This window comes from Pongo abelii, chromosome 10 (assembly GCF_028885655.2).
Source record: "Pongo abelii isolate AG06213 chromosome 10, NHGRI_mPonAbe1-v2.0_pri, whole genome shotgun sequence".
NCBI lineage: Eukaryota > Metazoa > Chordata > Mammalia > Primates > Hominidae > Pongo > Pongo abelii.
The window spans coordinates 86,578,220-86,601,242 of NC_071995.2; the positions used below are offsets into that span (position 1 = coordinate 86,578,220).

At 39.4% G+C, this 23,023-nt stretch overlaps 1 protein-coding gene across 2 annotated transcripts in view; it reads left to right on the forward strand.

Annotated features, from left to right (window-relative positions):
* The window catches only part of TMTC3 (transmembrane O-mannosyltransferase targeting cadherins 3), a 61,027-nt gene extending 38,887 nt beyond the window's left edge, over positions 1–22,140 (forward strand). For both annotated transcript variants that reach the window (XM_024257295.3, XM_024257296.3), the window contains exons 11-14: positions 7,680–7,783; positions 9,305–9,474; positions 15,697–15,923; positions 17,929–22,140. In XM_024257295.3, coding sequence (XP_024113063.2) covers positions 7,680–7,783; positions 9,305–9,474; positions 15,697–15,923; positions 17,929–18,740 — 1,313 coding nt within the window. In that variant the 3' untranslated portion in view covers positions 18,741–22,140. The remainder of the gene's footprint in view (positions 1–7,679; positions 7,784–9,304; positions 9,475–15,696; positions 15,924–17,928) is intronic.
* The last annotated feature ends 883 nt before the right edge of the window (positions 22,141–23,023 follow it).

Consider the following 23,023-nt stretch of genomic DNA (forward strand, 5'->3'; position numbering starts at 1 on the left):
TGTTCCACGTGTGACAAAATTGTTGACATTGTGAGCTGGCATAAGCCAGACCATTATCAGTTTTAATTTTTGTGGGCCACCCCATAAACACAAAAGTTAAGAGAAGATGTTTAATAACATATTGGGAGGACTCTTCAGGAAGAGCATGTGTGCTAATTAGGTGAGAATTGGTATCAATGGATACATGTATATCTAAGTTTTCCAAATTCAAGGACGTGAATAACATTTGTTTGCCATAACTGATTAGGTTCTAGTCCTCTAGGGTTAACACCTGTTGAAGGAGGGGACATGCCTGTGAGTTGGCAATGTGGGCATTGTAAAATAATTTGTTTAGCTAGTCTTTGGGTAGGTTGAAATTGTTTAGTTAAGTTTCTTCAGTTTTGGTGGAAAAATTGATGCAATTGGGTGGTTTGGTCAAGCAGTGACGTCATAACTTGCAGGTCTGCTTGTTCATTGCCATAAGCCAGTGGGCCAGGCAGTGAGCTGTGGGCTCAAGTATGTGTGTTAAAAATAGGATATGTACGTTGATCCAGCAATTGCTGAAGTTGAAGAAAAAGTGTACACCGGTGGGCTCAAGAGTGGACTTAATGAGGGCTGTCTTAAGGTTCTGTAATAAATAAACAGAGTAAGCAGAGACATTAACAATATTGATAAGCTGAGCAGAAAAGGTCTCCAGGGCCAATATTAAGGCTCCAACCTCAGTTCTCTGAGTGCTGGTAAATCCACCAAATAGCCACTTTTCCATTTTTACCAGAGCCGTCAGTGAAAAGCGTTAAAGCATTGGGTATGGGGGAGTGAGCTACTTGTGTAGACACAACTACAGGAGTACGAGAAAAGAACTGAAGTAGTTTGTCAGCAGGAAGGGCATGCTCTGCATGGCCTGCATAATCAGAGAGTGCTATCTGAAGATCTAGAGATAGGGGCAATATTGCTTCGAGTTACTTTTTACTCAAAGGAATTCTTATGACATCAGGGTCATAACCTAGAAACTGATTGCATCATCTGCAGCCTGTATAGGTGACTTTACTAACTAGCTGGATATAGGGAGATAGTGTTTTAGTCCCAGTACGTGTGCAAAAAACCCATCCTAGGAACATAGCCCTGGAGCTGTCTGTCCTCTTAATCCTGTTGGGGGAATGTTTAGTAGGGAAAACAAACAATTGAACTGAATATTGCAGGTCTGTGCAATCTAGTTGCCTCTGAGAAACAGCTTGCTCTATTTCCTCAATTTCCGTTTTTGCTGCAGGAGTTAAATACCTGAGAGAGTCTAGGGCTGTATTACCCTTTAGGATAGAAAACAGGTTATGTAACTTATCAGTAGTTGTGCCCAAGATGGGGCAAAGCCAATTAATATTGCCCAGTAATTTTTGATAATCATTTAAGATATGCAAGTTGCTAGTATTTAATTTAACCTTTTGAGGTCTAACTGACCAGGAGGTTAGTGTGTATCCAAGATATTTTCAAGGAGAAGACAATTGTACTTTTTCAGGTGCTATGATTAAACCTCTTAGCTGTGTATTCTTTAAAACAGAGGCATATAAACTTAAAAGTACTGGCTCCGTTGGGGATGCTAGTAAAATATAATCTATAAAATGAATAATCTTGTATTTAGGAAATTCTTTTCTACTTGAGAGCAAAGCCTGATTTACATGTTACTGATACATGGTAGGACTGTTCAGCATCCCTTGAGGAAGCACTTTCCAATGAAATCAGTGAGCTGGCCTTTCATTATTGATAGCTGGTATTGTAAACACAAATTTTTCTCTGTCCTGTTCTGCAAGGGGAATAGTACAAAAACAGTCCTTTAAGTTCATAATGACTATAGGCCAATCTTGAGGAATCGCCACAGGGGAAGGGAGACCCTGTTGAAGGGGCCCCATAGGTTACAAATTAGCACTGATAGCCCGTAAGTCATGCAGAAGTCTCCATTTGCCAGACTTTTGGGAAATGATGAAAATGGGCAAATTCCAAGGGCTGTTTGACGGTTCTGTATGGCTGGCTTTTAATTGCTCCTCAACTAATTCATGGGCCAACGAATTCATGGGCTGTTTGTAATTTTTCTGCCTTTAAAGGCTACTGTTCTACCCTAATAGGATTTTGAGAGAGCCATGTCAGGGGTAGGAGAGGAATAACAGTGGCCATTATTAGAAAGAGGTCTGCAGAATGACCTCAGTTAACCCTCTTATAAATGGGCTAGCACCTCTGTTTTCTTTAATGCTTTTCCTTATCTCTTTATAAGTGCCGAAAGTAATGGGTTCAAATACCCCATTGCCTTGTTGATCTTGCATTGCCAGGCAGGCTAAGAGCTCCCCTTCTACTGCCGCTACCTAAGACAGGGTCCCATAGCTGTAGTGTATCCCTTGTCTTTCTTCCAATTTATTGGAGGAGGGAGCTCAGGCAAAACCTCCGTTTCCTCTTTGGTATTTTTGCCCTTTACTGGCGGGGCTGAGGGAGAAGGACGAGGCGGTAAGGTAGGTGACGGTTTTTCCTCCCTTCGCTTTTTAGGCTCTTCTGTGTAGTGCGGGACCAAAGCAGCCCTAACTAAAGCCCATAACATTAGAGATGCTACTGGGACCCAGTATTCTTGGGCATGATGTTAAGGTTTCTCCACACTTGTTCTCAGAGCCCTATGTCTAGCATACCTTCTTCTGGGAACCATGGGTTATGGGAAACAGCAGTTTGCATTATGTCCCTTAATTGAGCCTGTGAAACTGGGGCTCCACTAGCTTTAAGCAGCTGTTTCAGTACTTTTATATACTGTTTCTGTTGAGCTGACAATCGCTGTCCCATGTTGAAACCCTAGCCTGAACAATTCCCTTGAACTTGGAAATCCCAAGCGGGCACCAATGACTTACTGCACAGTCTCTTAACCTTCGTTTTTGAGGGTTCCATTGCAATCCATTGCAGCCTTCCTCACACAGAGCACCACCTGCCGAGTCTGTCCCACAGACTCTGGCCGAGTGACGGATGAAAGAAGTACGCTGACACAGATATTTTGCGTGACAGCGTGGCTAGGGGACCGCATGGCTCAGCACCGCCAACAAGAGAGTGCAGCAGCCACCAATAGAGTGCAGTCCCCCTAAGCCAGCCCCGCTCGCATTTATTTAGTACAGATTTAATGATAAAGGCTAGGAGCAAACACAATTTGTGGGCAATGAACATTGTCGACCCGCCAAGTAGCGAGCAGTCCTGTGCATGAATAATCAAAGGTTGATTTCTAGAGAAAGGAATAAACAAATTTATCTAGATAAATTCCTTTACATTCCCTTATCTACTCTTTGCTCTCAGGCTCCTGATAAGAGAATCTGGCTGCCTTCAGCCATAATTCCCTTCGGAAGCTTTTGCAAAACCTCCTGGCCTTCCAAGAAGGTTTGCATCTTTCTCTATAACTTTTTCTTACAACTTTTCCCACCACCCTGACCACACTCCTACAGGAGGTGGCAAAAAAGAGATGTATAATGCAGGGAAGAAGGCTGAAAGAGAATAGATAGCAAATGGCTCTGTAGGTATATTTGTTCATTGGGCACGTATTTGAGAATTTACCATGTGTCAGACACTGTTTTAAGTGCTGGGGAATCCAGAAGAAATAAAACAAATTTCCTCCCTTCACGGAGTTTCCATTCTAAATAAAGGCATAAACATAAGTAAACAAATACACACCACATGTAAATATATATATATATATACACACACAAAATATATATATACACACACACATATGCATGCACATGTGTATTTATTTATATAAAAGTGATAAAAGCTATAAAAAGGGCATAGAGATTAGAAATTTTCAGAGAAAGTCTCTTCGAGATGATAATAAACAGAGAGCAACCTTTGCACATATACTGTGGTGTAATTTTGAGTATCACTGGCTATGCAGAAAACAGTGAAGAAAAGCAGGAAGATCATTTGGAAGGCTTTTGCAGTAACCCAAAGAAATGATTGAGTTTTAATTTTTTAATAGCAATCTTGAAGTGCATGTGACATACAATAGACTATACATGTTTAAAATATATAATTTTATAAGTTTCGGCATATGTATATTATCTGTGAGACCATAATTACAATTAAGATACTGAAAATATCCATCAACCCCTCAAATTCCTTGGATCCTTTTCTTGGATACCTCCCTCTTACCCCTTTTCACCCTAGCCTTCTCTAAGCAAAAGCTTTCTATCACTACAGATAATGTGCTTTTTCTAAACTTGTGTATGAATGGAATTATACTCTGTGGACTCTCTCTTTTTTTTTCTTGGCTTTTTTACTCTGCACAGTTATTTTGATACTCATTCATGTTGTTGTATGAATCAAAAACCCATACATTGGTATGGCTGAGTAGTATTCCTTCACATAGATATACCACCGTTTGTTTATCCATTTACCTGTTGATGGATGTTTAGATTGTTCACAGTTTGGAGCTGTTACAAACATGGCTGTTACAAACATTCATATACCAGTCTTTATGGATATATGTTTTCATTTCTCTTAGGTAAAAACCTGAGAGAAAAATGGCATGGTCATATGATTTCTGTATGTTTAACTTTTTAAAGGCTGCTAAATTATTTTCCAAAAAATGTATTTCCCACCAGCAGTATAGGAGAGCTCTCCTGCCTTTCTTAATTCTTCATTTGCTGAGAATTTTTAACACAAATAAATGTTGGATTCTGTCAAATGCTTTTGTGCACCATTTGAGATGATGATAAGGTTTTTTTTTTTTGTCTGTTAATATAGTGGATATCATCAATTGATTTCATAATGTTAAAACAACCTTGCCTTCAGTAATACACAATTTGATTGTGACTTATTATCTTTATTATATTTTATTTGTTAAAATGCTATTAGTAATTTGTACATCTATATTTATGAAGGACAGAGAGTTCCTAGGAGATTCCAGATATTTATAAATTTATTTTTTAAATAAATTTATAATTTTGTGGACAGGAAATACTGAAACTCTACATAATTGCCTAAGCCATCAATGTGAGAATACTTCACTGTTGGGCAGTTAATATTTCACTGTTGGGCAGCTGTGTATTAGTCATACACAGTTGCCTGAAAACTTCCCAGCCACATCACATTTGCATCCCTAGGCAGGATGACTGAGATCACATGTGAACCAGTGTCTAATAACTACTGTCATTTCAAACAAATGGTGAGTGTAAACCTGTGTACACAGGTGTTTGTTGCTATTAAAAACACATGCAAACATTCATGCAGGTAGGTTGATAACTTTTAGCAGTGAGGTAAGTTCCCTTCTAAACAAAGTTCCTTTGTTTTCTTAGTGAAAATATGATATTAGAGATGTGAGGAGAGATAAGAAATGAAAGAGACTCAACTAGGATTCTGGAAAAATTAACTGATTATAGAAACCTAATATTGACAAACTGAACTGCATTTGAGATTTGTGAGGTCCTCATTTACAATTGAATTAAAAGCTAGGTTGTTAACTCATGCTGCTGTTGTTTTGGATAGGTACTCGTAAGAGTGGGCTTGTTCTTTGAAGTTCCTTTAGTTTCTTTAGTCATTTAAATGTCATTGATTTTTTACATCTTGCCTTCTTTTCTTACCTTTTTTTAATACTTAAATTTGTCTTAAAAGTGATACTGTTTTCCCCTCTAGAATCTTAAAACTTTGTAAATTATAAAGAATTGCTTAGAAATTATGTCTTTCATTTTATTAGCTATATTGAGTGGCCTTTTTGATGCTAAACGATATCTAATTGCATCTCTGCTCTTTGAAAACATAGGGCTGCTATACTCTAGTGTCTGAAGTCTACATTAATGACAATATCTCCTGGCCTTAATTCTAAGAACATGATTTCAATGGATAGTAATTCACCTCATTTTTTATCTAAGTATATAACCTCTTTCTTTTCTAACATTGGTTGGGGATAATTTCAATAACATTTTAAATACTCAGCTGGCATAATTACACTTTTATTTTAACAAATTTTCAGTTTATTCTTAAATTCTTAGTGTATAATTTTTTCAGGTTCTATGTACCTTAGCTTTTCCTAAATAACATCCTGAGCTCTATAAACATATGGTATGGATTTATCTGGTAAAAAAAAAATAAATAAATAAAATAAAAGCAAAGACTACTCCATATTTTTAATTGACAATAATAGTACATATTCATGGGATATACAGTGATGTTTTGATACATATAATGCAAGCAAATACCCTGATCTAATCACTATACTGTATATTTTTATATGCAATTGGTAATACAATGATTTTCAGCCCTGATTCTACATCAGAATTGCCTTTGACACTTTTTATGAACATATTTTTGCAGATTTCATTTCTGAACATTATGTTTTGATGGACCTAGATGGGGCTGAAGTATCTGATTTCTTTTAAAACTACACAGGTATTCTAATTTGCAGTCAGAATTAAGAATGGCTAGCTTAAACGTTTTTTTTTTTTTTTTTGCTTGACCCCTCCTGGCTCCATGAGACTCAGCAATACATCTAAAAAGAAAAAAATCAACTTCCTTACTCCTAAACTTATCTATAATCAAACCTGGACCGCATCTGCCAGTTTTTGTGCAGTGCACACAATTGCCAGCCTGAAACATTATATAGCAAGTTCTTAGGACTGTTACTCAGGGAATGCCCAAGATACATATGCTTGGCGCCTATGTGTCCTAGGAGTTGCAGGCAAAGAATTATTGCACAATTGCAAAATAATTGGTATCACAAGGCAAGTAGTAATCATAATGAACCTTTTCATGTCTATTAGTTCATGTTGAGTAAAAACTGTCTAATTTAAGATCTTCTACCTTCCTTCTATCATTATTCCAAACCTTTGAAATGTTTACTGGCAAGTACATCTTTTTAAAAAGCTACTGTACTATGAATCCTCATCTCTTTCCTATTTCAACTGCATTTTTTTTCCTATCCCTGAATAAATTTGCTGGGATTTTTACTTTCCACATCAGAAAATGAGACATAAGTTCCTGACATTCTAAAATTAACACAACCTTTTAAAAAAATCTAAAATTAATTTTAAGGAGTTTATTATCATTTAAAAGAGCTGGGCCACTGCATCTTAAGTAATACTGTTATTATTATGTTCCATTATACTCTCATTCTAGCCACAGTCACAAAAATTTTTAAAAATCGAATGGCAAAGTTTTTTTTCAGTCTCTTTGCCCCTGTTCCACCATGATGCATATTTGTTATAACACTTGAAATAATTCTAAAAATCCTGATGATTCGTTTTACTTGTGGAGTTGAGCTATACCTTTTGAGTGAATTCCTAAGCTATGATATTAAGTAAATGGAAGCAAGCTTTAGTGTAGTAAAATACAATGAAGGAAGGTAATAAAAACTTCTTCATTACCTTTATCTCTCTTATGTCTCAGCTCTTCAAAAATCCATTCAAATAGTTTTTTTCATGCCATGTATGTATTTTCTGTCTTTACATGCTTTAAGTAATTTTGTGTATACCATTGGTTTTAAGTTATAACAAGTTAAATAAAAGAACTTTAAGGAAGAAGCAGGACCTGTTGCCTGCTTTTGCATTTTTGCTTAGTGTGTTTGTTTCTGGAAATATGTCTTCTCATTAGTTACACTGAATACTTGTTTATATATCGAATACATTTAATCATTTCATTGAGTATATTGAATATATCAGTTGTATACTTGCCAACAAATGATTGTTTTAAAATTTTAGATGATATTGGTGCCCATATGAATGTAGGAAGAACTTATAAAAATTTAAATAGAACCAAAGAAGCTGAAGAATCTTACATGATGGCTAAATCATTGATGCCTCAAGTAAGTTGCCATAATTTATCTATTGTGTTATGTCTATTAGATGTCCATATTGAATAGAATTATCTAGAAGGAAAATCTGTATCTTTTCTTCAGTTAGTTGATATAAAAGTAAGTTTTATAAAGAATTACATTTTTCTAGCTCACTTAATTTTTTTTTTTTTTTTTGAGACGGAGTCTTGCTGTATCGCCTAGGCTGGAGTGCAGTGGCACGATCTCAGCTCACTGCAACCTCCGCCTCCCAGATTTAAGCAATTCTTCTGCCTCAGCCCCCCGAGTAGCTGGGACTACAGGTGCATGCCACCACACCCGGCTAATTTTTGTATTTTTAGTAGAGACGGCGTTTCATCATGTTGGCCAGGCTGGTCTCGAACTCCAGACCTTGTGATCTGCCCACCTCAGCCTCCCAAAGTGCTGGGATTACAGGCATGAGCCACCGTGCCCGGCCGTAGCTCACTTAATTTTAAAAATTGTTTTTATAGTCCATTTGTAAAAACTAAATTCATAAAGTATGAATTTTAGATATTCTTGATTGCGAGTTATCAGCAAGTTAATGACTTTAAATAAATATAATTTTATTTATGTATATTAAGCATACAATTCAACATTATTCCTATCAAAAAATAAATAAAAGTGATAAAATTAGTAGATACATCTCTTACTATATTGTGTCCATCAGTTGTTAGAATAAGATTCATTAAATATAAGGTAGTATCAAAATTGGAAGATCTGACCCTAGGTCAGTTTTCATGTTATCAGCAAAATATTTCTGGGTTGTGACAATAGGGTAGTTAATTTATTCCAGAATACTAAGGACTCACTTGTCTGGTGAAGTTTGGAAATTAAACACTCTGATTATTAAGGTTTATAATACATAATATAGTAATAATACATAATATATACAGATCCAGACTTCCAGTGAACACAATAAATTAGATGATAAAAACCAATAACAAATACAATTTAACTGTTAAAGTTAAGGCTTAAAATAATCCTTAAAATGTCATACAGTTCAACTTTAAAAAAAATTAACTACCCTATCACTATTAATATTACTATAAATATTATTACAATTGAGAAAACTTCAGCCCAGCTTAAGCTATTTTTTCTGAGGACATAAGACTATGCCGCTAATTTTACCACTTTATTAAAAATAAATAATAAAAATGTAAAAGAAAACACACAAAAATGTGAATAAAAATATTTTACTTACAGTATCCTCAAAAATGTAAGTAAAATAGTACTTTGTGGCATTAAGGATATATTTTTTCATTCATGCCACCTCAGTGGATTATTGTTAGCTTTTTATTTGTATCTGTCTTTTTCTGAAGTCAAACAAATCAGAACTTTTAGAAGTCAAGGTCTCTTAGGTTTAGTCAAAACAGGAGTAGAACTCTGATCTCTCAGTCCAGTGTATTTTTTACACTATGTTCTGCGTTATTTTGAATTAGCCAATAGAAATATGTACTTTTGATTTTTGATACTGAAATATCGAATCATGAAAATGCCTCTTCTCCTAAACAGATTATTCCTGGTAAAAAATATGCAGCCAGAATTGCCCCTAACCACCTAAATGTTTATATCAATCTGGCTAACCTGATCCGAGCAAACGAGTCCCGACTGGAAGAAGCAGATCAGCTGTACCGTCAAGCAATAAGCATGAGGCCCGACTTCAAGCAGGCTTACATTAGCAGGTATACCAGTTCAACTTTAAGCTATCATTACGGAATATTGAAACTGCATCTCCATGTACATTCTGAATGAATTGGCTTTTTTTGAAAAAAAATTATATTTTTAATAATCTTACTTAGCAACCAAGTGCATAGAAGGGCATAACTTTTTAGACTGACGTCAGATTTTATTGATTTGAAATTAACAAGGGGAATCCCTAACTTGTAATAGCCAACTTAGGTTTTGTATTAAGGAAAGGGTAGAAGCAGCTCTATCTTAGTTTCATTTTCTTCCCATCACCAAAATTGTTCTTTTCCTATTTAAATTAAAACTTGAAACTTACATTTTATAATAGTTACTTCTAATATCAAACTCTCAGGAACTTTCTTGTTTTTTAGACTTGATTGGTTATTGATGCCTTTGACACAAAGAAAACATCTTGGTTCTCAGCAAAAAAAAAGTTTTCTGGCACCACATGTTAAAACTTCATTTATTTTCTCATGTATGTATTATCATTTGTATTATCTTTGAGGAAAAATGTGTTTTTAAACTTCGTTTTGTAGCCTGGTCCAGAAAACTAATAGTAATTTGTAACATTTTTTTCTTTTTTTTTTTTTTTTTTTTTTCTTTTTTTTTTTTTTAAATTTATGAAGTATTTATTGATGATTCTTGGGTGTTTCTCGGAGAGGGGGATATGGGAGGGTCATAGGATAATAGTGGAGAGAAGGTCAGGAGATAAACACATGAACAAAGGTCTCTGGTTTTCCTAGGCAGAGGACCCTGCGGCCTTCTGCAGTGTTTGTGCCCCTGGGTACTGGAGATTAGGGAGTGGTGATGACTCTTAAAGAGCATGCTGCCTTCAAGCATCTGTTTAACAAAGTACATCTTGCACCGCCCTTAATCCATTTAACCCTGAGTTGACACAGCATATGTTTCAGAGAGCATGGGGCTGGGGGAAAGGCCATAGATCAACAGCATCCCAAGGCAGAAGAATTTCTCCTAGTCAGAACAAAATGGAATCTCCTATGCCCACCCCTTTCTACACAGACACAGCAACAATCTGATCTCTCCTTCCTTTCCCCACACTTCCCCCCCCCTTCCTTTCAACAAAACCGCCATCGTCCTCATGGCCGGCTCCCGATGGTCGCTGTCTCTTCGGAGCTGTTGGGTACACCTCCCAGACAGGGCGGCCGGGCAGAGGTGCTCCTCGCTTCCCAGACGGGGCCGCCCGGGCAGAGGCGCTCCTCACTTCCCAGACGGGGCCGCCCGGGCAGAGGCGCTCCTCTCCTCCCAGACGGGGCGGCCGGGCAGAGGCGCTCCTCGCTTCCCAGACGGGGCCGCCCGGGCAGAGGCGCTCCTCGCTTCCTCCCAGACCGGGTGGCAGCCGGGCAGAGGCGCTCCTCACCTCCCAGATGGGGCGGCCGGGCAGAGGCGCTCCTCACTTCCCAGAGGGGGCGGCCGGGCAGAGGCGCTCCTCACTTCCCAGACCGGGCGGCCGGGCAGAGGCGCTCCTCACTTCCCAGATGGGGCGGCCGGGCAGAGGCGCTCCTCACTTCCTCCCAGACGGGGTGGCGGCCGGGCAGAGGCGCTCCTCACCTCCCAGACAGGGCGGCCGGGCAGAGGCGCTCCTCACTTCCCAGACTGGGCGGCCGGGCAGAGGCGCTCCTCACTTCCCAGACTGGGCGGCCGGGCAGAGGCGCTCCTCACTTCCCAGACTGGGCGGCCGGGCAGAGGCGCTCCTCACCTCCTAGACGGGGTGGCCAGGCAGAGGCGCTCCTCACTTCCCAGACGGTGTGGCGGCTGGGCAGAGGCGCTCCTCCCTTCCCAGATGGGGCAGCCAGGCAGAGGCGCTCCTCACTTCCTCCCAGACGGGGTGGCGGCCAGGCAGAGGCGCTCCTCACTTCCCAGAGGGGGCGGCCGGGCAGAGGTGCTCCTCACTTCCTCCCAGACGGGGTGGCGGCTGGGCAGAGGCACTCCTCACCTCCCAGACGGGGCGGCCGGGCAGAGGTGCTCCTCATCTCCCAGACGGGGCGGCCGGGCAGAGGTGCTCCTCACTTCCCCCCAGACGGGGTGACGGCCGGGCAGAGGCACTCCTCACCTCCCAGACGGGGCGGCCAGACAGAGGCGCTCCTCACTTCCCATACGGGGTGGCAGCCGGGCAGAGGCGCTCCTCACTTCCCAGATGGGGCAGCTGGGCAGAGGTGCTCCTCACTTCCTCCCAGACGGGGTGGCGGCCAGGCAGAGGCGCTCCTCACTTCCCAGACTGGGCGGCCGGGCAGAGGCGCTCCTCACTTCCCAGACTGGGCGGCCGGGCAGAGGCGCTCCTCACTTCCCAGACTGGGCGGCCGGGCAGAGGCGCTCCTCACCTCCTCCCAGACGGGGCGGCCGGGCAGAGGTGCTCCTCATCTCCCAGACGGGGCGGCCGGACAGAGGTGTTCCTCACTTCCCCCCAGACGGGGTGACGGCCGGGCAGAGGCACTCCTCACCTCCCAGACGGGGCGTCCGGACAGAGGCGCTCCTCACTTCCCATACGGGGTGGCAGCCGGGCAGAGGCGCTCCTCACTTCCCAGATGGGGCAGCCGGGCAGAGGCGCTCCTCACTTCCTCCCAGATGGGGTGGCGGCCGGGCAGAGGCGCTCCTCACTTCCCAGACGGGGCGGCCGGGCAGAGGTGCTCCTCACTTCCTCCCAGACGGGGTGGCGGCCGGGCAGAGGCGCTCCTCACCTCCCAGACGGGGTGGCCGGGCAGAGGCGCTCCTCCCTTCCCAGACGGAGTGGCCAGGCAGAGGCGCTCCTCACCTCCCAGAGTGGGCGGCCAGGCAGAGGCGCTCCTCACTTCCCAGAGTGGGCGGCCGGGCAGAGGCGCTCCTCACTTCCCATAGGGGGTGGCAGCCAGGCAGAGGCGCTCCTCACTTCCCAGATGTGGCAGCTGGGCAGAGGTGCTCCTCACTTCCTCCCAGACGGGGTGGCGGCCGGGCAGAGGCGCTCCTCACCTCCCAGACGGGGCGGCCGGGCAGAGGCGCTCCTCACCTCCCAGACGGGGCGGCTGGGCAGAGGCGCTCCTCACCTCCCAGAAGGGGCGGCTGGGCAGAGGCGCTCCTCACTTCCCATATGGGGTGGCAGCCGGGCAGAGGTGCTCCTCACTTCCCAGACAGGGTGGCGGCCAGGCAGAGGCGCTCCTCACCTCCCAGATGGGGCAACCGGGCAGAGGCGCTCCTCACTTCCTCCCAGACGGGGTGGCGGCCAGGCAGAGGCGCTCCTCACCTCCCAGACGGGGCGGCCGGGCAGAGGTGCTCCTCATCTCCCAGACGGGGCAGCCGGGCAGAGGTGCTCCTCACTTCCTCCCAGACGGGGTGGCGGCCGGGCAGAGGCACTCCTCACCTCCCAGACGGGGCGGCCGGGCAGAGGCACTCCTCACTTCCTCCCAGACGGGGTGGCGGCCGGGCAGAGGCGCTCCTCACCTCCCAGAAGGGGTGGCCAGGCAGAGGCGCTCCTCACCTCCCAGACGGGGCGGCCGGGCAGAGGTGCTCCTCATCTCCCAGACGGGGCAGCCGGGCAGAGGCGCTCCTCCCTTCCTCCCAGACGGGGTGGCAGCCGGGCAGAGGCGCTCCTCACATCCCAGACGATGGGCGGCCGGGCAGAGGCGCTCCTCACTTCCCAGATAGGGCGGCCGGGCAGAGGGGTTCCTCACATCCCAGACGATGGGCGGCCAGGCAGAGATGCTCCTCACTTTCTAGACGGGGTGGCGGCGGGGCAGAGGCTGTAATCTTAGCACTTTAAGAGGCCAAGGCAAGAGGCTGGTAGGTGGAGGTTGCAGCGAGCCGAGATCACACCACTGCACTCCAGCCTGAGCACCATTGAGCATTGAGTTAGCGAGACTCCGTCCGCAATCCCAGCACCTCGGGAGGCCGAGGCAGGCAGATCACTCGAGGCCAGGAGCTGGAGACCAGCCCGGTCAACACGGCGAAACCCCGTCTCCACCAAAAATACAAAAACCATTCAGGCGTGGCGGCGCGCGCCTGCAATCCCAGGCACTCGGCAGGCCGAGGCAGGAGAGTCACCGGAGCCCGAGGCAGGGAGGTTGCAGCGAGCCGGATCATGGCAGTACAGTCCAGCTTCGGTAACAGCGGGAGACCGAAGAGAGGGAGAGGGAGAGGGAGAGGGAGAGGGAGAGGGAGAGGGAGAGGGAGAGGGAGAGGGAGAGGGAGAGGGAGAGGGAGAGGGAGAGGGAGAGGGAGAGGGAGAGGGAGAGGGAGAGGGAGAGGGAGAGGGAGAGGGAGAGGGAGAGGGAGAGGGAGAGGGAGAGGGAGAGGGAGAGGGAGAGGGAGAGGGAGAGGGAGAGGGAGAGGGAGAGGGAGAGGGAGAGGGAGAGGGAGAGGGAGAGGGAGAGGGAGAGGGAGAGGGAGAGGGAGAGGGAGAGGGAGAGGGAGAGGGAGAGGGAGAGGGAGAGGGAGAGGGAGAGGGAGAGGGAGAGGGAGAGGGAGAGGGAGAGGGAGAGGGAGAGGGAGAGGGAGAGGGAGAGGGAGAGGGAGAGGGAGAGGGAGAGGGAGAGGGAGAGGGAGAGGGAGAGGGAGAGGGAGAGGGAGAGGGAGAGGGAGAGGGAGAGGGAGAGATTTTTTTCTTTAGGGAAAGTACATTCTGAATTTAAGTTTTTGAGATAAAATCTGTTTGTAAGATGGTGTTGTCTTTGTTCCGCCGTGCCCATTGAGTTTATTAGCAGGGTTGTATCTATAAATAACACCAGTCATGTATTAATCCATAGAGAACTATTCAACAATCTCTACATTAAAAAAATAATATTTTGGACAAACATTCATTCTAGAAGTGGTTTTAATGAGAATATTAATTGTTGTTCCTTTTATTTTATTTCTGTGCTGATACTATAGGAAAGAGTAGTATTATAAGAACTTTCATATCGCTACTTAAATATTATTTGTACATATGTAAAAATAATTCTTTAAGCAAAATTACTTTTTAAAATTTTCTAACAGAAAATAGAACCACACTAGAAAGATTTATACAATGGTTTCTTAACTGGTCCTCAATTCTAAGTGTGCTCCTCAAAGTTATCTACAGGTCAGATTAATCCCTCCCACTCTACCTGTTCAGCTTTTTTTTAGTCCTTTTTCTGTTTGTTTGTTTGTTTGTTTGTGACAGAGTCTCGATTTGTTACCCAGGCCGGAATGCAGTGGTGTGATCTTGGCTCACTGCTACCTCTGCCTCCTGGGTTCAAGTAATTCTTGTGCCTCAGCCTCACTATTAGCTGGGACTACAGGCACATGCCACCATGCCTGGCAAATTTCTGTATTTTTAGTAGAGGCAGAGTTTTGCCATGTTGGTCAGCTGGTCTCCAACTCCTGACCTCAAGTGATCCGCCCACCTCAGCCTCCCAAAGTGCTGGGATTACAGGAACGAGCCACTATGCCCAGCTTTTTTCTTTCTTTTTTTTTTTTTTTTTTTTTAAGAATGGTCATATTATAAGAAGACATTGATTGTTCAATTCCCGACACAGGAAGGGGAACATCACACTCTGGAGACTGTTTTGGGGTGGGGGGAGGGGGGAGGGATAGCATTAGGAGATATACCTAATGCTAAATGACGAGTTAATGAGTGCAGCACACCAGCATGGCACATGTATACATATGTAACTAACCTGCACATTGTGCACATGTACCCTAAAACTTAAAGTATAATAATAATAAAAGAAGACATTGATGAGGACTAAATTAATATAAGAAGGGGTTACAGATTTTTAATATTTTGGTTTTTTGCATAGTGAGCCTTCTATTATACATTCAAATATTGGAATTTCTCTTACCACTACTATATGTCATTTTTTTCTTCTAATGCTGTTATTTTGTCACCTGACAAATTCATTAATCTCTCACTCTGGCTTGCTGCCCTTTTTCTGATGCAATTTAGTCTGTCTCCTTTTAAGATAAAGTCAAAGAATATATTTTCTCTGTCCTCCTTGCTGGATTCCTCCTGATAGGTTGCCCTCTGAAATCAGGCATAATTTTTTTCTTCTTAAATAATATTTGAAAATATATCAAGCCAAATATACTGAACTAAGGAGTTCAGATTTGAGGACAGTTTCAAAGAGTTGTTTTTGAAAGAGAGTTTTTTAAGAGTCTGAGTTAAGAGAAAAAAAAGTTGTATGTGGAAAGGCTTAAAACTTGGCAAAAATTGTATCTACAAACTGAGATGGTAATGTTGTAAGTAAAGCTTGTGTTTGATTTTTCCACAGAGGAGAATTGCTTTTAAAAATGAATAAACCTCTTAAAGCAAAGGAAGCATATCTTAAAGCACTAGAGCTGGACAGAAATAATGCAGATCTTTGGTACAACTTGGCAATTGTACATATTGAACTTAAAGAACCAAATGAAGCCCTAAAAAACTTTAATCGTGCTCTGGAACTAAATCCAAAGCATAAACTAGCATTATTCAACTCTGCTATAGTAATGCAAGAATCAGGTATGTTTTCTCAAAATATTTCTGTTTATACAAATTGTAGTTTATAATATAAGACCTTAATTTAACTTTATTACCCATAGCAAACACTTTATATATTGACAGTTTATAGCAATACTGTGCTTAACTGATTTATAGAAAGAATATTTAAAATACTTGAAGTAAACTGTTTTCAAGTAACATGCATTCTAACATATGATAATACTGATTTTTAATTCTTCTGGCATGTGTTAAGACTAATTTTTCAGGCAGTCTATTAAGCAACATTAACTATTTTGTCATTTTATATACATAAACATAATGTAATTTATTTTATATATAAACTCTCCAAATAATATGAACTTGTGAAATTTTTTACATAATTGGCTGTGAGGAGCAAAGAGCATATGTTTTCAAAAAAATAGCATTTTATTTTCTTTTGATTCATAAGAGTGAATACTTCTGGCACCATTTTATATCGTTTTACTACGTTTTCTGAGATATTGTTGTAATTTTTTATATTTCCTATAATTTAGCAAAACTAAATTATTAACCACAATAAATCTGGATCCTTCATCCATATTTTATATAGGAATTTCAGTTCTGCCTCATAAGATAGTGTATATGATTCATAATCTTTTTAATTTTTAAATTAGAAAAATCTCTTTATTATAATGTTTAGTTATTTCTTAGATACATTTCATAAAACTTTTGTAAAATATGAAAGAATCATAAAGTCACAGTATTTTAGAGCTAAAGAGGACCTTTGAGTTTGCATTTGCCAGTCTTCTATTTAGTAGAGTGAAAACCAAATAGATTTTATGACTGCCCCAAAGTCATATGGCTAAATAGCTAACCCAAGATAAGAACTGAAGCCTCTTGATTTATTTTCAAATTTTCTTTATCCATCATGTTGCCAAATAGAAGAATAGAGAGAAGTCTTTATGCCTGGTGTCCAAAAAAGTATAAATTTGGAGAAAAGCTAATATTTTTGTAAGGTTTTCTACCTTGATAATCATGAAGGATGCTCATTATTCGACACAAGACTGTACTATAAGGTTTGTAACTGTAGAACTTGAACATTTTTTTTTTTTTTTGCAATAGAAGTTATCTCAATGGAGATTTGTTTCCTGCCAGGCAGTGGCTGATGCCTGTAATCCCAACACTTTGGGAGGCTAAGGTGGGAGGATCACTAGAGGCCAAGAGTTTGAGAATAGCCTGGGCAACATAGTAAAACTCTGTCTCCACAAAAAATTTTAAAATCAGCAAGGAATGATGGCACATGCCTGTAGTCCCAGCTACTCGGGAAGCCAAGGTGGGAGGATTGCTTGAGCCCAGGAGTTTGAGGTTACAGTGACCTATGGACACAGTACTGCCCTCCAGCGCGAGTGACATAGTGAGACCCTGTCTCAAAAAAAAAGAAGATACATGGTTTCCTAAATCCAAATTTTATAGCCCTATATTTAATGGTATGTTTTTGTCCTCGAAACATTCCTAAAACTTTGAAGTAACATTTTTTAAAATGTGATATAGTAATTCTGAAGCTTTTTTCTAGCCAGTAATAGTTACTATTTGCTGAACATTTTTTTGATATACATCATATAATTATTAGAAAACTCAGTTAACCCAGAGAAGTTAAATAACATGTTCAGTGTATAAAGTCATAATGTTATCAGAATCAAGATTGAATACATGTCTTTGTTGGCAAATCCCATGCTTCTTTTTCTGAATTCTCTATTTTCCTTCTATTTCCAATTAAATTCTAAATTATAAGAGACATTTCTCTCTTTTTGGTTTCTGAAGCACTGTTACTGCTTTAAAGGAAAAGAAATAAGCTATCTTTTTACTGTTTCAAATATTTTGCTTTTCCTATGAAGACTTCGAGATTTTTGCTTTCTACTTTTTTTAACTATGGAAATTAGTTGTTTTGAAGCTGTCTTTTTGTAATCTAAGTATTTGAAAATGGCTTTGTTCCTCACGTTTAATTATTTTACTAACAATATATTTTTTCTTTAAAAAAACTTTCTAGGTGAGGTTAAACTCAGACCTGAAGCTAGAAAACGACTTCTAAGTTATATAAATGAAGAGCCACTAGATGCTAATGGCTATTTCAATTTGGGAATGCTTGCCATGGATGACAAAAAGGACAATGAAGCAGAGATTTGGATGAAGAAAGCCATAAAGTTACAAGCCGACTTCCGAAGTGCTTTGTTTAATCTGGCTCTCCTGTATTCCCAGACTGCAAAGGAATTAAAGGCTTTGCCAATTTTGGAAGAGTTACTCAGATACTACCCTGATCATATCAAGGGCCTCATTTTAAAAGGAGACATTCTGATGAATCAAAAGAAAGATATACTAGGAGCAAAAAAATGTTTTGAAAGGATTTTGGAGATGGATCCAAGCAATGTGCAAGGAAAACACAATCTTTGTGTTGTTTATTTTGAAGAAAAAGACTTATTAAAAGCTGAAAGATGTCTTCTTGAAACATTGGCATTAGCACCACATGAAGAATATATTCAGCGCCATTTGAATATAGTCAGGGATAAGATTTCCTCATCTAGTTTTATAGAGCCAATATTCCCAACCAGTAAGATTTCAAGTGTGGAAGGAAAGAAAATTCCAACTGAAAGTGTGAAAGAAATTAGAGGTGAATCCAGACAAACACAAATAGTAAAAACAAGTGATAATAAAAGTCAGTCTAAATCCAACAAACAATTAGGAAAAAATGGAGACGAAGAGACCCCCCACAGAACAACAAAAGACATCAAAGAAATTGAGAAGAAAAGAGTTGCTGCTTTAAAAAGACTAGAAGAGATTGAACGTATTTTAAATGGTGAATAGCATTAACATTTATCGTGACAACGGTATCAAAGAACATCAATCCGTATCATGTGATTGCTTTTACTGGGAGCTTTGAAAAAAAGTTCAAGGGTTCCTAATGGTCAATCATGAGCTGCCTTGAAGTAGGATCAAAATAAGATTTTCATTAAAGACCTGTATTATCCCAGGATGTATATTATGTATCGCTATTTTCAGAGTGTGGGTGAATATAGCAGAAATATTACAGTGAAAGTGACAAATTTACAACTTTTATTATAGAAAGAAGGTGTTTCTGGCAATGTAATCTTTACTGCTCTCAATTAAAAATAATTTTGAGGCCTGTGATAATCCCTTGAGGACAAATCCAACATGTGCTGGGGACAAATCCAACATGTGCTGGTTTATTCTGTTAATTCCCATTTATTTGCCTACTTCATTTTTCTTGCACCTCTTAGAATCTAACTATGATTTGAAAACACTTAAGTAATTCTGTTTAATCAAGGGATTTGCACTACAAAAGAATACTGGCTTTTTTTATGCTGTGTTCCTTAGTTGAGTTTTAGAAGGAATGCTTGATGAAACATTTTAAAATAAGTCATGACATGTTAGCTTGAGAATGTATTTTCATAATTGTATACTTGTTTTTAACTTTAAATGCAATTTTTAAGCAGGTAAAGTTTGACACATGTATAGCTACATACACATTTTTAATGGTGCTCATATATACTGTATTTTTTGTTGTTTGATTTTACTTATTGAGAGTGTCACAACATGAATCACATAATTGTGATTTTTTTTTTTTTACTTTTACTCCCCAAATTATTCATGTTTCTTAGATCGTAGTCATTGAGAAGTCCCAGTAACTCTAAACTTTTGAGTTATAACGTAGTAAACTTCTCTTTCATCTTTGTGTTAGTTCTGTAGTCTTAACCTGGATTTTAATTTTTTTGTTTCCAAAGTCACAATTTAATTATTCTTAGATACCTTAAGCCACTGAATTCAGTTCTGCTTGACTGAAAGCAAAACAATGTGACAGTTTATTTTCAAACACTAACTTCTTGATATTTTGTTATGGTATATCTTTTTATTAAATATTTATTTTGACTACTGAGCTTTCATAAAATATTTGAAGCTATTTTAATCATCAAGTATGGAAAACAAGTTACTATTGCATTTTCCTATATATGCATATATTATGGTTTAACCAGAATTGTATCATTTTTGGCCTAATGTCTGGATATAAAAGATAATTAGCCTACTATAGTATTAATAAATTTTTCAGTTGGTTTGGGCAAATTTAAACCTGAAAAATAGGTTAAAAAGTAGTTACAAATTAAACTTACTAATTTAAACCTGATTTTTTTTTCTTGAATTAAAATACATTTTAAATGAGCTTTATAATACCTTAAAAAGTTGGTTCTAATTTAAAATATGAAAGCTCTGGCTATCATCCTGGGATTGTAATTTCTAATTATGTAGTATTTCAAAACTATATATTTTTTAGTTCCTTTGAGATAACTAATTTCTAATTATATATGTTTCAAAAACCATATCCTGTAATTTTTTTAAGAATTGTTTTATAAATAGGTCATAAGATACAAGGTCTGCATTGAAAGACCCACTCTTACTAGGTTCCCTAAGGATCTGCCATAGATTTTTTTTTTTTTTAGGTAGTTTAAAGCAAGCACTGATACCAGTGGGAGTTGGTCTTGATCTAGGAGATTCTGTTAAGCATCCAAACAATGCCTAATTTCAATTCTTAGGTTATGGCTTGTGACTCCAGATAAAAAATGGAGAATACCTCATGTACTATGACTTGAAAATGAAATCTTAAAATTCTTATGCTCTCTCCATGTATCTTAAGGAAAAGTTTCTGAGTGTGATCTCTTTTGCCATACTATCAAGTGGAGGGTAGTTCAGAAAAGTAAAAGGAAATCTTTTGTGACAGCAGACTATAATAGAAGTTTGAGTAATATTTTAATAAATTTATATAATTCAAATGATAAAATGTATCAATGTTATCCAATGATTTTTATTAAAAAATTACCTTATTATTAGAACTGTGCCTATTACATAAAAAGTGCTCATGTATTTGAATTTTAAATAATTTATTTAAATCAAGACCACCATAAGTAATTAATTAATAATTTAATAATCGTTTTAAATCAGTGGTTTTCAACCCTCACTTCATATTAGAATCATCTGAGGACTTTTAATATGGAATCCACCTCATAACAATTAAGTCTAAATTTCTGGAAGATGGTGCCATACTTGTTTTTCCAAAAGCTCTTTGAGTGATTCTAATTTGTAGTCAGAGTTGAAGACCACTGCTCTAAATTAGTTCAGGAAAATCCTTTTATTTCTCCCATGTTAACTTTTAAAACTAGTAATGTACCCAGTTAAGTTTTGATGGTTTAAATTCCACTAAAGAACATATTCTTCTAATAACTAGCATTTATTACATGAAATTTAAGAGCTTAAGTTCCATCAAACTAGCCCTTGTGTAAGATTATTATTTCTTCTCTATAACTTCAAAATAGATATTTCATTCAAACTGCTCAGGTGAGAAAAGATAATGGATTTTTTTTTTTTTTTCCTCTGGAGCTGCATGTTCAGTGAGATGGAGGAGGTGGGCACATTTAAGGTCAGTTCACTAACCTGTGGTTCAGAGTTCTGATCATATGTAAGTAAGTTTGGAAAAGAAAGCGTATCACAGGTTTGTATGCTGGTGAATGGATAGAGTTTTAATTCTCACTGTCTCAAAAGAGAATGAGCTCTCCAGCAGTTCTAGAAAAGCTTTGACAATCCCCAAGGGGCAGTGTTACCTTACTCCTTCACTGCTTCTTAGAAGGTAGAGTTAAGTTTCTGGAATTGCACCTACATGTTTTCTTATTAACATTCAGAATTGGGAATATTAATTTTTCCAGTGAGTAGTTTTCTGAAATTGGTAACTTGGAGAGTAAAATAACGTATTTTGCTTTTCAATTTTGTGTTTACTTCTTTTATGTAAAAATTTGGTATGTGAATTACACAGTTCTAATAAAACCTCATGCCTTTTCATTACATCTAATTTGAACTCTCAACTTCATGTTACAGAATGCTTCTTTAAAGATGCTTTAATGAAAAGTATTAAGAAAATATATAGATTTGTATGTCAATTTGTACTTCAGAAATCCATATATTTGTCATATTTATTTTTTTAGAAACCTTCTAATTGGATAACTAGATGGTATTTAAAATGAATGCCCAAAAATATCTTGTACCTTTGTCCAAAAGTTTATCTGTTGGAAGCCGTCAGCCATTCATGTAGAGAGTTTATAAGAAAATAATTTAAAATTGTATGCATTTTATATTACTATGGTATCTGTGTACCATATTTCTAAGTATTCATTATTAAATTGGGTACTTCTTAAAACCATAACCTGGCTTGCCTTTTAGTGTTAAAAAAAAATACAACATTGTATATAGAGATTTCTTCTTTTATGAAGAAGAGCTGATGTAATTTATTAGCAGTGATCTGAGAAAGACATTAAATAAGTTTCTGAGAGTTATACATTTTCAAACATGAGTGACAGCCACCAAATTAAGAAAAGGAAACAACTCAGACTTGGAATTTTATACGAATTTCATTTCTATATGTGCCTGGTATTGCCTCTGGCATAACTTAGAGGAAATTGTTCTACCTATATGTCCTCAGTTTCTTCATCTACAAGTTGGGAAAAACATTTTCCTCTTAAAGTTGTGAAGAGGATTTATATATTTATATGATATATTGTATATATTAATATATTTAAATTGCTTAGAGTTTCTAGCACATAGCAAATAATAAATATTAGTTATTAGTATAAACACAAGGCTTAAAGTCTTGGATTTGATGCATATGACTTAATTTGTATTTGAGCTAGTAGCTGTAATGTCAGTGACAGGATAACAAGCAAATGATTAGAAATCTAATAGTAATGCTTGTTCCTTAGCTATCTATGCTAACAAGTACATAGATAGCCTAAAATAAATTATACTTAGGATGAAGCTAAAATGCATAACTGAGACACCTTAAAATTGCACTACCTTGTGCTGTTCACTGCCATCAGGGAGGTAGCATAAAATGAAAGATAAAGTCTGAAAACTGGATCCAGGCAAATTCATGTTCTTTGTAACTCACTTTCTTCGTCAACATTTCCGTGACTCAATGGATAGCATATTTCCATCAAGTAGCACGTAACGTGATGCTTTCATGTTTCTGCCTTAAATAAAATAACCCTCAAAAAACCATTCTAGTTTGCCCTTTCTTAAAGACTTGCATG